An 18803-nucleotide genomic window follows, 5' to 3' on the forward strand; every position below is an offset into this window, starting at 1 on the left:
AATCGAGCAACAAGTATCCAGTCAGTATTCTAATGACGATGCGTCCGGTATTACACAAACTATATAGATACTGTCATTGTCAGTATTACATCTAATCAAATATTCTGCATTAACTTCTGCAATAATATATCATTTGCTAGAAATGTCTCACAAAAATTAGTGAGTTTCGGGAAATTAATGAATTTTTCTTTCTTTATTAATATCATTCTTCGTTAACGACCGACAAAAAAGTTAACACGCGTTAGTTGACATACTGTATCTCGTATTGAAAAATTATTACAATAAAAATTAAAAATGATTTCTTCGTATAGATATATAGAACGTACTGTTCTCTAAACTGAATAATTGTATGTCCAAACAAACAGTTGTAACATTATCTTCTTAAAACACATCACGTTTTTCAGATATTATATAACTCGAACAAATTATGTTAGCTTTTCGATACTTATCTTAACTTCAATTTTTGAAATGTTAGAGAATTTTTTTCACAATGATAATCAACATGATATTATAACTCTTCTCGCTTAATGTCCAATTTTAATTCATTATGCCGGAAATAAAATTGTTTAGAGTTACATAAATGCAACAATCAATCTCGCGGAGTCGAAAGTCAATACCGCAGACAATCAGTATGAAAATGAACGTTACGTGTGCTCGTATGTGCGCCGGGTTCGATACCAGTTAAGTTAACTGGTGCGAAGTGGGTTTACCGCGGTAAAAGGCGGGTTGTACCGGGGCTAACCCCTTCAGTGGGCTATTATCTGCACGCGTGTGCCCTTAGCCTATTTTTTTATTTACGACGCGTAAGTCAACCCCATAACATATCGCGACAAGAACAATTCTGATATAAACTGCTCAGTACTGCTTTTTTTCTCTTCTCTTTTTGTGGGATGATTAAGATCGTAAAAGTACGACATATCAAAAATTTTTTATTTAATATTAAAAAAATATATATCTTGTCCCTTGATACGAAGATCTTTAGTTACAATCATGTGATTTGCTCGAATAGATAGAGAAATAAAAAAAAATTTACTAAGAAATCTCTCGTCTATGTCGTGAACTGAACTATTTGACTGTTTATCAAGCAGCGAGATTTAATAAATTCAATTTTTAACCGCGTGTTTAGTAAATGAATGACATTATTGATTGAAGTACGGTGTGTTCCTGTTGATTAAGCTGTCAGTTTTCAACTTCAGGTAGATGCAGTTCACGATTTAGGAAGGAAACCCTTGTCCTGCTTTTTGAAGTAATTTTCAAATAATTAAGTGAAAAGGAGAGGCACCGCGTGTGTAATGGTGGATATGCCGCGCGAAGAAGACTTTGGATAGCCTGTAATTTTTATATATTTTTGCGCAAATGACAGTTTGAACTACTTTGCTTGCCAAATCATAATTTTTTCGTAATTTTTATTTTCTAAAGAGTTCCGTCACATCTAAGAAAAAGATATTTAAATAGCTAATCAAATTCTGAATTTTACTTAAAAATGTTTTACATTATATTACACTATTTTGGAGTTCTAATGCACAATTGTCATTTACTTGTATTTATTATACTTCTCAACTGTCTTTCTTTCTCCTTTGTGTCTTTCGTCTGGTATCCTTCTTCAATCACAATTCAATATAGATAGTGGACTAAGAAAAAGTTCTAAGAGAAAAAAAGTATATCGAATAATATTTAATTAAACTTAATCGATCTCATATATTAAGCGTTCGATTGGTGTTCAAAGTGTACTCCGATTATTGTCAAATGATTTCCAACTTTGCTCAGAGTCATTAATAGTTTACTGAGTCAGTAATATAGAGACGTTGTCATCTTTCGGGAGATTGTGACAAATTTTAGACCTAACTTGAATGTTTTTTCAACGAAGGATATTTACTTAAGCTGTTAAGATGAGGGGTTTTGGCGGGACCAAGAAGATAGAAAGAGAGATATAGAACAGAGAAAGACAGTATGAGAGGCGGAAGCGGGAGAGGGGGGGATATAGAAAGTCGAAAAAATGAAACAGGCTGATAGACGGAGCGAAAGGGGGATAGATCGGATGGAAAGGATGGGAAATCAGAAGAAAAAGAGTAAGGAACGGAAGAAGGGAACTAGCGATCGGCAGGGGTTGGAAAAGGGCGGTCGGGGAGTTGAAAATATGAGATCCGCTTTGGTAGGGACCACCTAGCCAGCCTCCGCTTCTTTCCGCGGCCTCCCGCTCCTTCCCGCGGCTTATCCCCACTCACGCGGTGTCCTTTCCGAGATCAGACGGCGCGCGACCGTAGTGGGGATACTCCCAGAATCCAAGATTGGTCGTGTGGGGGGTTGGACTACCCCACTACGAGTCGTAGTTCCCGCCTATCTCCCACCATTGGCTCTGCGCCTCCTCCAGGCATTGCATCGGTCGTCCGGTAGCTCTTAGTTTCAGGTTAGGAGCCTGCTAGGACGGGTCTCGTTCTCTCTTCTTGAGGTCATCCGGACGAGAGCGGACGAAAGGGTTCGCGACCCGGGTGCTTCAGTGGAACCACGAAACGAGGAAGGAGGAGAGGATATCAAGAAAAAAAAAACACGATCGTCTCTTTACCTCTCTGCCCTTCGACGGAAGAAGGTACTGGACGTGAGACATCGGGCCTGCCGCGTCAAACTGATATCAATGAGACTCAAGAGACTCTGCTGAAGAACGGATTACGAGAGGAGAGCAGATTTCGAAATCGCGCGGCGTATCGATCAAGTGTTACCTTCAAGTGTCACCAAAGTGTTCCGAATCTCGAAGTGATCTTCCTCGTGTGACTGGAGGAGACTCCGTGCTCACATCGTCGTGATTGTTTTTTTTTTGTGTAAGTCGATTGTGCACCCGAAGTGCGCGAGTGTCGCGGACTGAGTCCCGATTTTGACGCGAGTGAGAGACACGTTCCGTGATGCGCGCCGTGTGATGCGGCAGCGGGTAGAGATCTGCTCGCATCATCGCTACGTAGACGACGAGGACGACGAAGAGGAGCACAACGTCGATATTGGCGGACTGTCCGTGAGAGACTGCGCGATCTTGACAAGTCCGCGGAGTTGGTCCGGTCCAGGAGTTCTATGACCCTCTAATAGTATAGTGGCTAATGATACGGTGACGAATGATACGGATCAACACGATCCGTCGATCGAGGAAGATCGAGACACTTAGCACAGTGCTGATAATGCCGTGGTACCGAGCGCGTTTTCGACAAACGTGAGACTATTATCTAGCCCGTTAGAATTGTGTCGTGCAACTTGATTCGACGACTGCTTGTGGACGAATCGCGACGTGATATACCTAAGCTCAGACGATCGGCTCGGATCGCAGAACGACGAGAGAGAAACCGATCGAAGTACTTCGCTTAGACTAGAAATCGATAAATAAGAGTACGCGCCGTACGAGTGATAACGATCAAACACTTGCAACGCACGGCATCGTAACGGTTGAAAAATTCTCGAAAAGGAAACGTCTGAAGATCGAATGCGCGCTGCCGCGGGAGAGTGTCAGCCCGGCGATGCTCATCGCGTGGCAATAACACGAAAGCGCGAGCCGCCGAGTGGACGCGTGACAGTCGTGACACGCTACGCGCTGCATCGTGGACTGCCGGTGAGAGACGGTACCGACGGAACCGCCGCCTAAAACGTGTTCCCCGAGTGCGACCGGCAACGGAGGCGGAGGCGGCGGCGGCGGCGGCGGCGGCGGTGGCGGCGGCGGAGGCGGCAAACGAGGAAGAGCAGTTTTGCGTCCGCCGGAGAAGCTCGAAGCCGTCAAAGTGGCTTCGTCACTGGGGCTCCAGGGGCCGTCAGCGCCGATCGGGGCCCAACTACTGGCTACTGGTGGTTCGGAGGATGCGCCGACCGCGACCGTGTACCACGCCAATCTGGTAGCCGGTAGCAACACCTCCGTCGTGACAGCGGCGCTCCAACAGCCCATACTAGCGGGTCTGAACTCAGCGGCATTGGCCAGCATGCAGGCCTCCGCGGAGGCCAACTCGCGGAATATAACGACCATGGAATGGCTCTACAAGAAGGAGCCCTTATTCACGCTCGCCCACTTCTGGCAACAGGTAAGTGCGCGACACGATGTTCCACGCTCGATAACTCCCACGGGGTAGTAGTTCGGTGCTGTTGATTAGTGTGATTCCTCCCCGCGTTGCCCGTCGTGCGAGACCGAAGTGATTACGCGACCTTCGGCCGATCGTTTTTCGGCCAACGTTCGGCCGGAAAAGAATCGCGTTGCCGATCAGTGCGAACGTAGAGAGAAATCGGAAAGTATCCCTTCGTTACGGGACAGGAAAGTGATCGCGATCGTTGCGTCTACGTGCACGTAGCTTCGGTGACGAGGATTAGTGCGGATAGGCTGAGGAGCGAGTATTTAGAGACACGCGAGAGCGAAGTGATCAGGATTGTGCCGATCGAGTGTATTTTGTGTTACAAGAGGGAGAGAGAACTTTGTAGGTGTACGTTCGTTCTACGTATATCCGGAAATGGGCCGCTCCGCGTTGGCATGGGGTGAGATAATCCCGGAGGGTTGCCGGAGGGTTCGACCGTGTCACGCGTTCGCTAGTAGGAGCGTTTAAATCAGAAAATCTACTACGATGCGGGTAACACAGTCATTCGATACGTTGCCGGTATTTACGCGATGGGACAAGCCGCTCCACGTAATTCGAAAGAAAAATACACACACTTCGAAAAGCCTCTTGCGTTTTCTGTTTTAAACACGCGTTAGTATCGCGCTATAAATGTCGCCGCGATATTCTGGAGCCGTTGGTTATCGATATAGCGTTGCGGTCTTGACGAATTGTGTAAATTAAATCGCAGATAACGCGCGTATGAAGAAAATTATGAATATGTACAGCTATCAAAATGTTAAATATAGAGCCGACAAAAAACCGATAAAAGAATGTTCAACATGGTTATATTTATTACTGGTAACGATGACTCGTGCATATTCGCGCACAGAGTATTATTTATTAGAAACCGCTAGTTAAGATTAGCTTCATCTACGTGACACGTCGTTACAATTGTACTGCAATTAAATATAATCTGCTGTAAAACAGGCAAATTTCACATTTGTTTTGACGTCTATAAAGTCCTCGCAAAAGTATATGGGGAATATGGAGCGTCAAAGAAAGTGAGAGAGATTAATATAAGATTAGAAATAACATTTCGGAGCGTATAAGTGAGAAATATACTGCCGCTCCAAAATCAAGAATCATTATATCTGAACGCTAAATTTTAATACATGTTAGCTCGTGTTAGATGCTGCTGTATGACATATGTCAATATTTTACTTATACTAAAATAAGTTCAGAGAGAAATGAATTATTAATATTTATGATCTCTTTCGTATCGTGAACAAAATCGTGTACATTCGCTATAAGTATACTATGTACCGGATTTTTCCAATAACTGTCGGACAACTTTACGTTAAATTTCCGTGAAATTTACTTGCCGATAAATAAAAACATTTCATCTGTCGCAGAGCAAGCACACGAATTCTAAATTGACAGGCGGAATATCAAAGCAGAGGTTAATTACAGCGTGCTGTTTATAAGAGTGTATTTCACGAGTACTCATACGAAATCGTCTGTTTCGATAACCGTTGACGAATCGGTACGTACATCAGGGACAGTTAATGAGGAAAAATTAAATTACCGAGTTTCTCTGACAATATTGACGAATAACGCAAGCTAGTGATATCCATTAAGACCGATGGTCATTTGCCGTAAGTTCCATCACTAGAACTATTTGTATCGTTGACTATTAGTAAGAAAAAAAGCGATCTGTCATTTCGCGCAGGTAAAATGAGACAAAATTAAAAAAGATTTAACATGCCCGTGGTTGACGAATGTATAGCTGTCAGTGCGCCGCGTGATTTATAAGTCGCTCGCTCATTAAGATAATTTGTACGTTTGAAACGTTTTGTCAAACATCACTATCAAGTGGCGAGTCTTGGGCACATCTCGAAAATAGAATTGCCCGCCAGTCAGCTCCGTAAATAATGTCGGTTAGTGGTAAATCTCCCACCGCAAAATCTTTCGGCACCTCGTCCGTAATTGCTCGTTGGTCAGATTCTCGGCCACTTGGCCGATTCTATAGGGTCAAACGGCGAAGGTGTGAGGGTGGCTAACGTCGAAGTTTCCCTAGTGCGGTACTTGGTGTTTGGAGGATAGTTTAGCGATTTGGGGATGGCGCGGCCGACTTGCGGCAAAGTGGCCGACATAGAAGGGTGTTGTCGCTAGCTGATAAACGATAAAGCCCCACTGAAACGTGCCGATGTTAATGACTGGCCACAGGAAATGCAAACGATTGTCGCATCCTTTGATTAGCGGAAAGTCAACCACGGGACGAAAAAAAGAAGAAATCGGACAGATGCGTCAATGAACGACGACTCTCCGTCAAATAAGTACAATATTTTACCGGATGTTTCAATAATTTATAATTTATCATGTTTTATAAAATTTATAAATTAGTTCAGAAAAGGAACTCGATATGTGTTTTCTGTATTATTTATTTAAAAATGAAGTAATTTTCAGACATTTTTTATTTTGAAAAAACAAAGTAAGATACGTGTTTATTTTAAATATTATCTTGCTTTTCCAATTCTTGTTTAGATTTGCTTATTATTTGCTATTATTTGAGAATGACATTATATAACGCAAATTAATGTATTGATATTGTTAATTATTAATAGAAACAGGTATAAGGATTAAATCTCGGATTAAATGTGAATGTTAAGATTTTCTAACGTCATAATTGAATATTGCTTGATGGGAGGCACAATGCGGTGCATTTTATTAGTTATTCTCTTTTAGCATGTAATAATGTTAAGGAACCATAATCGAACGTTGGCAACCCTCGCTCGTTATTACCCAACTACCGGTTTCCTATAAAATACACCCGCTTAATAACGCGCGAACTAGTACCGTACCGTCCTTCACCACGAGATTATGACCCGCGCGGCTCGGGACTATTAATGGCGCATAGTTTCATAATTATGTCTATTGATTAGGCTACGAGCTAATGACGTAGGCACGCCGTTCGTCTAAACCTGGGAAAACCGAAGTTTCTTCAGATTAAATCTTCGATATAGGCCTTAAATATCAGTTATATATCGACAAAATTGTGCAATTTTATATTTTTATATTTTACTGTGATTGAAGAAAACATAAATAAAATATATGATTTAGAGAAAGAGAAAGAACGAATTAAGTGAAATTAATGTTTAATATAGAGTCAGATTTTGTTGGCAGTAAGATGCCATAATAACTGTTATTGGGGTTAAGAGGATATATTTTTTTCAGTTATTTTAATAAACTTATTCCAAAATTATTCATATTGTAAAGTAACGTCTGAATAAGTATAACGCTCCAAAACGTTCCCGACCAAAGTGTAAATCATGAAAGCGAATTAACTTCTCTCTCTCTGCGACGCGCGTAGTTGAGCAGTGTGAATTCGTACTTTTAATTCGATGCGGTTTCTAAATCAAGCAAAGTTGCAAATGGCTTGCCATTTTAGAGGCATCATTAGATCAGAGCCATAACTAGTAACAAAAGGCGAAAGACTATGTTTACAATAGAAATTATACGCTAGGTTCTTTTTGACGGGTCTCGAAGAGTAGTTTCTTTCATAGTAATTCAATAAACCAACGATGTGACAAAACGCGCAATGTAATAAAGTACATTGCTCCGTCTGGCGACGCGCAGAAGATTGCAGCGCAATTTTCTGACTCGCGGTACTATCGACGACAATCGAGTGAGTCTCCCAGCTCGTTAGCATGGTACATTTCTCGACATCATCATATTGACTTTCATATTGACGCTGATTCGTCATTATTGCACAACATAAAAAACTCCGCATTGCATCAAAAACGCTATTTCCGTGAATTATTTCCCTCCGTCAATCGAATTATTAATACTTCAAAATATTTTTTTATCACAAAGAAGATTTTGTCCAAAAGCCATTTGTTTTATTTGCACATGAGCACAGTCCTCAGCAAACTTTTTTCGAATGTGAATTGCAATGAAAGTTGAATCATCAAAATTCGAACGTTTCTCAAATGCGAACACTTATACAAAATAGCGACAATAATTTGTAGCATATCGTTTTATATAAACGTAGAATTAATATCAGATAACGATTTTTATGCCACAGTCGAATCCATCTAGTCGTGCAGTATTTTTTTAGGTCGTGTCGCGAATCCATCCTATTTCTATAAAACAAATCTGTAAAAAAATCGTTGCAACAATGTCTGCAATTTCGACACGAAATAACAACTCTCAAGCATGATTGAAAAAAACATCTACATTCAATTCTAGTGATCAAACTTTCTGTTCACCGAACGGAAATTGCATTGATATATGTGAATGTGTATATGTAGCGAATATAACTTCCTTTAGATAAGCATGCATGAATGCTGACAAATACACATTGACGTGCGGAGTATAAAGGACGCTTTTGCGTAAAAACATGTTTTTGCATGTCTGAATATGCATTTTGACGCTTAACAAATTTAATTCTTATATTAACCTTTATATGCCTTTTTTACCAAATTTACTTTTAAATGCGTACATGACTTACAACGCGGCATATCTATTTGAGAACATAATTTTCCGGCGAAATAATAATTTCGATCGGCGATTGACATTGTTGCTGTTGTAGATTTGATAAATAAAAGATCCCTCCCCACGCTCGGGCGTGAGTGTCAATCGCGAGCGCGAGAGGAAAAAGAAATACGATTCCTAAGTATCAGTTCCGGTCCGGTCCAGCAGCATCCGTGCGCGTGGAACGAGACCTCGAAGCGTACTCCCAATTAGGAGCGTGTCGGCCGTGAATGGACAAAAGTTTTGCCGTAGCTAGGCCCTCTCCTCCCTTCGTCTGCGGCCCCCACCGCAACGACGGAGCATCCCCTCCGCCGGAGATGTTTCGCTGCTCCGCGCAACGCGCAGTAGGGGGAGAGGGGGAATCCCCGACGAGGTTCCCGAAATCCCCAAGAGACGGCGACACTTATCGAGGCGCGTCGCACGCCGCGACATGAGTCATGAGTCACGCGGACGTGAGCGGGAACGGAAGACCACGCGAGCGAGCAAGAACAAGATAGAAAGAGATAGACGTGCGGCGCGAGTGAATGAGAGAGGGAGAGAGAGAAAGAGAGAGAGAGAGAGAGAGAGAGAGAGAGAGAGAGAGAGAGAGAGAGAGAGAGAGAGAGAGAGAAAAGGAAGTTGCACGAGCCAGATGTCAAAGAACGAAAGAGTGTCCTCTGACGCGCTCTTTTCCATTTCTATAAAGACATATCGATCGCATCGCGCTTCGTTGCAAGACTTGATGAATAAGGAAATCCGATGATAGGAATAAATAGATTAAGCACATTGAGATGCACTTAAAATGTGAAATGTCGAATTGGGCAACGTACAATACACTTGTGATACACAAAAATGAGAAAGTCAATTTATTTTTCATCATTTCTTTTTATGTAATGGATTAAGTCTGTAGTAACAGTTTTAGGATGTTTGAATATCATTATTATAAAACAACAATGGAACGTCGGAGATACTCCGTCGAAATTGTTAAATTGTTAAAAATATTATACGATATATTGCGTGTGCACATTGAGATCACGAACTGTAAATCACGAATGAATGTTTCATGTTGCTCGTAGGCTTGACTGCAATGCAATATATTTTGGATTTACGACGTGCAATATCATTAGCGCGGATTATCGTCACTCATTAAAAATTAATTATAGTAATTAGATATCACTATTAATTAAAAAGAAATTAAAGCAGCCAAGTTTAACAGAGCGGCTCGGTTATAAACCTGCTCGGATATTAATTATGCTTAGTGAACACTCGATTTATTTATTTATCTACATTACTCAGCGTTAATCATGATTTATAGATAGCGCAAAATATCACATCCAAATCATTTTATAAAGTGAAATATTCAGTTTACTTTTTTTTTATTAACGATAATAAATATTAGTAATTAGCGATGTAACATGAAATCTAGCGACATTTTCAATATCAAATAGCTGGTATCCCCACATAAATATCTAAATTTATATCCCATCAGAGATATGCGTGTCATTTAATAAAATATTGTTATAAAGAAATCTTTTAATTTCTCGTAATGCAAAGTTTATTGAAAATGTTGATTGCTAAAAAATTATCGATTTGGCACATGTATCTAGTAGGGGCAGGCAAGAAATCGATGAGCCATATTACGATAAGTTTTTTTTAAATACGCCTTATTGATTGAACGTGAACCGTATACGACTCAGGCGCGACTTTAAACACTGATGCATTCAAACAGGGCGCAATGACAGTGGTATGTATACAAAAGGAGGACGAGAGCAAGAGAGGTCGATGAAGGAATCATAGCGTGTTATACCGATACTGAGGTACTGTATGGCGCGGCGTGTCGGCCTCGAAATAGAATACAGGGGCTTATTTCGGATTCGCCGTCTCGTTGGTTTAGTCCAGGCCTGGTCTAGACCTACGTACTAGACCGATGTTCGCTCGTTTTACGAGCTGCTAGTAAGCAACGTGGTCGGTTAGGCGCTGACTATAAGCGAACGCAGGTGTACGCAGTACACGTATATATATTTGCCATTCGCCTCCTTGCCTTATTAAAATACGTAATGAACGAGCAGTCGGGGGGGTGTGGGGAGCGCTCCTTCAGCCGTTACCTTACCGCGTTCATTTTTTCGACGACCCCTGCGATCGGTCTTCGCGAAACTAAAATGTCACGTTGGTAAGTAAGTGCATTTGGGACAATGCGTGTAATTTAAAAATACTTGCCGCTATCGAAAAATTTTTAATTTCTAAGATAAGAATTATATTCATTGTATTAAGAACAATGGGGATAGCACAGCAGAGGAGAAAAAGAGCGAATGATTGATCGCAAAAGCAAAAAAAAAATTGGTTTCTTATCGCAGCTTCTTCTGCCTACGCTGGTAACCGTATCGAAGACACAATGATGGCTAGAAAGATAAAACGATAACGATCTGCTGTTGCGAATAGGAATGCGAGTCATAATGCGACCGGGCGAGACTACTCGCGTGTAGACATGGACGAGGAATTCCGAACGATGAACATGGGGAGCTTAGCGAATATCTCATGGGAAGAAACAAGACGCGCCGTCGCGGCAGTTTTGATCAGTATAATATAAAATAACATTCACAATCGCGTGAGATAAGACCTGATAATATAATAACAAAGGTAATACGCGACGTGATCGTCGCCGAACAACTGGTCCACTTGATCACGAAGAAGGGGAACGAGGTTTCTGTATGGGGCACCCAGGGGGATTATTAATTTCCGCGGTCGTTATTTCTGAAATCGCGGTGATTTAGCTGTCGGTGCCGGCGGAGCCGGTGAGTGCGGCTGCCTCGGCCAAACAGTGATTCACCCACACTCTAAAAATATCCAAATACACGCGTCGCGGGAGATACTCGCGCGCTGAGCACCCACTAACTACCGGGTGAAATGCCACGCGAGGGAGTACCGCCGGGCTCGCGCGCGGCGATAAAGACTCACGTAGGCAGTATTGGCGTTAAATTATTTTCCCGTCGATAGTTTATTCGATTGCCGAGATGATGGACGAGACAACGAAATGATCATATATGCATGCCGTGCGCATGGGAATGCACGAAGATTTTATATACGTGCTAATAAGTGTGTGCATGTTTTATTGCCGTATATAATATATTTTCCATGATGGTCGCGCTGTGTAAAGTGAAACTTTCGACTTCTTTTTTTCTCGTTGTATAAGATATCGATTACAAGATTAAGGCAGATGTTACAGAACGATTTTATAAATAAATGACAGAATTTATATTGAGTTTCTCACGATTCTTTGGCATTAATACATTTTACGAGTATTTTTTAATTGCATTTGTGCATTTGCGTTCTACTTTGTATAAACGGCGAAGGCAGAAGCGATCACGGAACCGGAGTATGCTCTCCCCCTTGGAGGCCTGGAAACGTCATTCTCTGTCGATCGACGACTGTAGTAAGCCGCTGGTGAAAGTGAGCCCAAACGTTCACTTCGCGGGTCATCGAATCTTAAATATTCTGATGTCGATGTATTAATTGTACGTTACTTTAACAAAAAGAATATTTTTATTATTTTCGTATTATTATAACAAAATAGCTTCGTTATTATACAAATTGATGATTCAGAAAAGGTAATTTAAATTCATTTTTCACAAATTTCACACAATTCGTCTTACAAAGCTTGAAATAAAAACTTTGTGAAAGGTTTTAAAGTTTGCCGGAGTATAGCACCTTCTCACGAATACTTTCAGTGTTCGCGCAAAGTATATGCGTGTGTATACCATATTACACGAATCATCTAGTACAACGTCGTCGCGAGATTCAAGCAAATATTTGTCGAGCTGTCTTACGGACGTCAATAAGCCATTGACCGTTCCGGCGCATCCCCGTAAACAAGATCTACAGAATACACCCCAAGAGAGAGAGAGGCTACTCCTTGTGAAATCTAAGAGCATATTTACAATCCGCGCGTTTCACGTTACACGCGCAGATAACACGTTGCCCCGCTTCATTCCGTATATTATATCTACGTTTCGACTAGCAAAGCGCGATACCTCTTAATTATCGCGACACGACCCACGTGACCTACGACCCAAAGTCCCGAACCCACGGCTCGCCCGGTTGCACCCACGCGCGTACTTCCACAATCGACTCCGAAGAGGTTCTCGGGATGATCTTCGCGTATGATCTCTGACCTGGACACGCCGAAACCATAAACTTGAGGCTTAGTCGCGGTTCGATGCGAGGACTCGTATTAGGTATGTGTGTGGTCGAATAATACCTGGGTAGTGTAATTGCAAATTGGCACTGTAGACACTTTCGTGTCTGTCGGCTGCTCGTTTAGCAAATTATACCGAGTGTGTGTCGCGTTTGAGTAAATTATTCTGTGTATGTAACGTAAGAAAATCAATTTTTATTTAAAATTTGAATTTTGAACGGATCATCGTGTAACATCGAACGTTCTAACGTGTTGGTAGTGTCGCAAGTTGTCTGCGTCGCGTGTGCAACAGATGCGCCAGGCACGCGAGGCGCATACCTCCATGGGACATATGCGGGTCGCGAACTACGAACCTTCGTGAGACTCGCGAGACTCGCGAGACCTGTACGCGATAGCAGAAATATTTGGCAAACCCACTGGATTCCGAAATTCGAACCTTATGCTCTTTTAGTTCGTATGTAATGTCACGCATACTAATTACTATTATATATTACGTACACGTTACATTATACGAATCAACTATGCGAAAGGAAAAAAAATTCACACTATCTCTAATGTCTGCAGAATAAGATGCAATTCTGATAATGGATTTTTCTGGCCTCTATATGAAAAATATTTTTTTTGTTTAAATGAAACAAGTGCAAATTTTTTTCTTATGGATTGGAGAGCGCATAAATAGCGTATTGTTATATAATTTATTCGTCAAATTTTGATCAAGTGGGGGAGCTAGCTAGACAAATGTAAAATAAGCTCTTCCTCGTGAAGATGTTTCGAATAAGCGTGCAGAGAGTTTCGAATGCCAGTCGCTATTGTGCTTCGCATTCGGGACCTCCGGCGTTGAAAGAATCGCTATAAGAGCCAGGGACGGAGCATCCAGAATAGAGAAACGAGAATAAGCAACATCGGACAATATATAAGATAAACAAAATTCAATGCATATGTAGAAACGCAGTGACAATGTTTGGTCATAATAATTTATTTTATTAATAGCATGCAGTAAAATAGATTGCAGTAAAATATTTGTTGTTTATGACAAATTAAGAGATCGGCAATTTTAATTCTTGATTGCTATAGTGTTTCGCAGTTTTTGTAATTTTTTTATAGCAGAAGAGTTTCCGATTGACGATCATATTCTTTCTTTGTATGTCCCTACCTCCTTTCCTCCATCTTTCACTCTCTCTGTTCCTTTTTTATTCCTTTTTGTCTCTTTCCCCCCTGCTCCTTCCCGCTTCCGAAAACAATTCAAAGGTCGCTTGGAGCGGTTCCAAAATTCCGAATCGCATGGGACGACATCGTGGCGATTCCTGCAGCGATTCGGGCTTAAGTGAATTCGGAGTGAGCCGTAAAGCGAGGCTAAATAAACTTTGGCCGCAAACGGTATCTCGTATTCGGCCGCGTCTGATTTAAGGGAGCAATAACTGCGCGATCATTGCGCCTGGACTAATTTACTCGGCGGATTCGATTTCGCGCCTCGCAAAAGTTTTCGCACCGCATGTTCTGTTCAATATCCTAATAACATTCCGCATACAGGATAGGAATTACCTCAAATCGATTTATTAAGCGCGCGAATAATTGATTTCATTCTTGATAGTGTATCTCTGCTAATTTTAGACTGCGTTCCGATATTTACTATCAGCAACTGTCAGTACTGAAAATCTATATATAGTATACGTTAAATATATTATAGATTTTTAGTACTGACACAGTGAATATCGGAATGCAGCTTTTCTTTGTTATAACTATCTTATCCATCATAAACATTTATATAAACATTTAAAAGTTGAAAAAATTTCGATTTTTTTTCACGCATTCTCGTGAATTCTCTCTCATGTTCCTCTATATTATATATTTTTTATAATATAATGTTTTCCAGTGTTTAAAAATTTTGTAAATATTATTTTAGTGAATTTTTGTAAATATCTACAGACCTAAGTAAATCGTCAAACGATCAAATAATCACGAAATAAAAAAAGGTCAAAGAACTATAATTCAGAATTTAATGGTTCAGCCGATCGAAATGAACGACATCAGAGGCCCACACAGAGAGGAACAGTGACTAATATCGGCGGTTTATTTACGCGCGCGGAATTTACGATCACCGCGAAAAAAAATCCGACGTCTTATTCCTTCTTCCCGACGTCGACGTCACGATGGCAACGACGACGGAGGGCGTCGCAGGAGGGAGGCACCACGTCTGCGTTCTTGCACGCCTTCACATTGTCCGTTTACCGACGCAGGCGCGCGATGCACGCATGAATTTACGTTCGACAATGTGCAATTATTGCAGACAGATAACCGGAGCTGCTTTACATGATTATTAGACATGCGAAGTAGACGCGGACGAGCGGGTAAACGCGAGGGAGAAAGATGGTGGGTAAAACGGCCAAAAGAAGAAGAGAGAGACAGGGAGAGAGAGGGGGAGGGGGATGCTCGTCGCTGACTCGAGGAGTTCAGCGAGCGAGCAATTACCTGGGAAACATAATTTACGGGAGATTGCCATAACAGACGAATACAAGCGCTCGCGGAACAAGCGAACCTGTTACATGCCATATTTCCACCTCATTTCACTCGTACACCCTTAACCCTTAATTCATTTTTCTAAGTGGTGTATAATTAGCAAGGAACATGGTATTACTCTATATTTTATTTTTCCCGCGATTACGTTTAATTAGCATGCACGACGCCATATGTTCATTGAACGCTATTTTCTACCTCACTCTATTATTAATTAATTAATTAATCATGCACGACCATAATATGCGATGCACCTGTGACTCCGTTTGGCAAATTTATCAGCAAAATGATATGAGACTCCTTTATTTAATTATTGATTAAATGGATACTGAAAGTCTTTAAATAGTTTTTGATAGATGTTACTAGGTTGAATAAGCTAAAATGAATATTTCATTGATCATCATCCGAATATTAACGATTCTGTTTGGGCCTTAAACACGAAAAAACTTCAAGCAACGACGATAAATGTGTTTCGTATTTTTTTTATTTTTTAACCAACCGTCATGTTTTCAAGTGCTGCGACATAATGCTTGAACTTGTTAGATTCCGACAATCCGCAGAAGATCACTTCCGTAACGCCGGGCACGTTATGTATTTACCGGCGCGCAGTAAATCGTGTAAAACAACTGGACCTCGCGCGGAATACGCAATTGCGGGTCCACAATTGAATACCCGAAACGAACGGTCGAACGGAAGAGCATTTGATAAGCAGCCGGAAGTTGGTCGCGGGCAAACACCCAGCTTTCCTCTCGCCTCTGATAGCACGCCGGCGACAGCTGGCCGACATGGGCTATATGGTCCATTCGTTCTCTCCACAAAATTGCCGCGGCAATTCGCAAGTAAATATTCGGGATCGACTTTTCATAATTAAGCTATATTCGGAACTATGCGATCGAAACGAATAAAATATGCGCGTTATTATTGACGTTGACCAAGAAATAAATTTGGTTTTCAGATGAAATCTTTAATTTATGTACGGTCTAGTTTCAAACGATTTATATAGAAATATAATTACATATTTAATATTAAAGTAAAACGTGTTTCGGTGAGAAAGGTTCGTATTGTGCTTGCAGCGTTCGAATAATCGCGTGAGCATTTGCAAAAAATATTTCATATGTAATATGGTTTATTGCACTACGAACATAAAGTATATAGTATAATATATAGTTCTAATGTGCTCTGGAAAGATACAATTCAATTGTTTGGTCGGAGCAATTGATATAATAAATTTATGACCAAGCATTGACATGAAATGAATAGGGCAATCATATATCGAATCACTTCGCGAAATGGTATAGAAGGAGAGGGAGAGCGATATAAAATAAGGTCGATGACTATCTATTATTTGTCGCAACATACGAAGGAGAGACGTATCGAATATCGCGTTATCCAAATGTGGACTTTTACATTTATGGATAATAGATACATGAAAGCGGTTTTTATTCGCGACGGTCTTCGACCCTGCGAACGTCTCGAAAGATTCGCGTCGGTCTTCTTCTGTCGAACGTTTGCTACAACGCGCCGCACGCACGCACGTCAATGCGCGCAATGGTGGGGTCATTGTGGGCTGTGCTAATCATCGAGGTCGATTTGATCCTCTACTACAGGATCACGAGCCGGATCCGGTCATCGGTGGAAAAGGAAACCCGCTATCGACAATCGCCGAGCCCCAGCCGTCTCGTTTTATGCATGTAAATTCATCCGGACGTGACGTGGTGAGCGGCAGGTTTCGCGGCCGTGTGACAAGCTAAGGCCAGAGCCCCCGCTGATCGGCGTCCATTAAGTCGACACGACGCGGGCCACGAGACGGCCTTTCGATCTTTCGCGTTTCCAGATTTTCCTCGCTCGATCGCCGCGATAACAAAGCCGCGAAAGCTCGAGCAAACGATACGAATAAGACTCACACTTCGCGCTAGTGAGTACGCGGGCAAATGTGCTCAGCTAATGCCTAACATATAATTGAGATCCATCGGACGAGCCTGTACACGCTAGCGAGATATTAACGACGGTGCATTGTCATTGCGACAATAGTCGCTTCTTTTGGTTTAACTCACAGCGACGATTTTTACTCAACGTTTTTTCGCCTGAAGGTATTCCGAGATGTTCTTCATTAAAAATAGCTTCGATACTTTTATCGTTCGAACTTGGATAACGCCATCAAAATTATTGATAATCAATATTTAATGTCTTATCTGATGGCAAAGCGCCATATAATGCATGACATAAGCGCCGACGCGCTGTTAATGCGATGCACGCGCGGTAACTGATGCAGATAACTTTTTTTTCATCTGTTCTAGCCACGGTTTGATGATGGAATTGTATTATGCAATTGCGTCACTATGCACTTGTTTACGTAAACATCATGTTTCATGTTCCGTTCGTATTGATGTAACTTATTATCTCTCGAAGTCCTGATTTTCCTACAAAAACCCAGAAAACGCAGTTATATCTTTAATTAATTCTTGCAGCTGTGTTATTATTACGCAAAGTAAACATAATTAATTGACAAAATAGATTTTCTTTCTGCCTCTGTTCCGTATATCTAATTAATCATTTTAAATGATTATTATGGACATGCAACAGAAATTAGTGCACGGAGAGATCGTATACAGTATAGGCAAAATGCGCTGCTGTATAGAGTTAACAATGACCGTCTACTGGATTAAAGTTAAATCATTTAACTGGAAGTCGTATAATGTACTTTCGTGAGCGATAGGAGAGAATGTTAATTAATGGCCGCAAGTTGGCGCGACATCGGACTTGCGCTACTGCAGGTGTAATACGCAAGTGCCTAATGTAGAGAACTTCGGTGAGACTGGGTATCGCAAGCAGACGGAGTCAGTTAGAATTGAAGGAACTTTTCGCCGAACGATAAACCGATTTGGCGAGCTGACGCTAGTTAGCCGGACACGAGACAGCCATATACGCGCCCGGCCCATTATCCTGTTTCGGACGCGACTGTAATTAAGCCTGTTTCCAAGGATTAGCGCGCGCGCGCGCGCACGTAGTGAAATGTCCTCTCGGGTGAGTTACCTAGCTACCTTTCTTTTTGACCGCGGCTCCATTACAGTTCGAAATGACCGACCGTAACTCCGCAAACGCGTTCAAGTTAGCGCAAGTTAATTATAAAAATTGATATACAGACGTGATGCAGGTTGAAGATGGAGGACCAATGTTTGATTAATTTATTTGGAAAAACTGTCAATTTACAATGTTGTCAAATTTTCTATATTTCTCACAAAATATCAGTAAGTATAAAAAAAATCATAATCGTTGATTTAAAAAATAAATTTTACATTTGCAAGTGATTAGATTGAACCTAGTCGGACTTTTACTCCGTTTTTGTGATACTGTATACTCTCAGTATGGCGAACAAGTGCATATAGTGGTAAGGCGCGCTCGCACTCGGGGATCCCTTTTTTTCTAAATTGTATCTATTGGCTCGAAGCGATTGAAAGTAATTGAATGAAGCGGCCGGTTATTTACGAACGTTTAAGCGGAGCCAACTATCTGTCCATTCATTCGGTCTT

The 18803-nt window shown here is 41.4% G+C and overlaps 2 protein-coding genes across 8 annotated transcripts in view; one reads left to right on the forward strand and one right to left on the reverse strand.

Moving 5' to 3' along the window:
• The window catches only part of LOC143907178 (uncharacterized), a 240418-nt gene that overhangs the window by 201111 nt on the left and 20504 nt on the right, over nt 1–18803 (reverse strand). The gene's annotated exons all lie outside the window — the stretch shown is intronic.
• Nucleotides 1–18803, forward strand: part of Cut (homeobox protein, cut) — a 139585-nt gene that overhangs the window by 5084 nt on the left and 115698 nt on the right. For 6 of the 7 annotated variants that reach the window (XM_077423734.1, XM_077423738.1, XM_077423736.1 and 3 more), the window contains exon 2: nt 2395–4049. In XM_077423734.1, the coding sequence (XP_077279860.1) occupies nt 3951–4049 (99 nt within the window). In that variant the 5' untranslated portion in view covers nt 2395–3950. Of the gene's footprint in view, nt 1–1599; nt 4050–18803 lie in introns of those variants that run through there. The other variant, XM_077423735.1, reaches the window with a different exon arrangement.

Source organism: Temnothorax americanus, unplaced genomic scaffold (genome assembly GCF_048541705.1).
Source record: "Temnothorax americanus isolate GAGA-0224 unplaced genomic scaffold, ASM4854170v1 Scaffold8, whole genome shotgun sequence".
Classification (NCBI taxonomy): domain Eukaryota; kingdom Metazoa; phylum Arthropoda; class Insecta; order Hymenoptera; family Formicidae; genus Temnothorax; species Temnothorax americanus.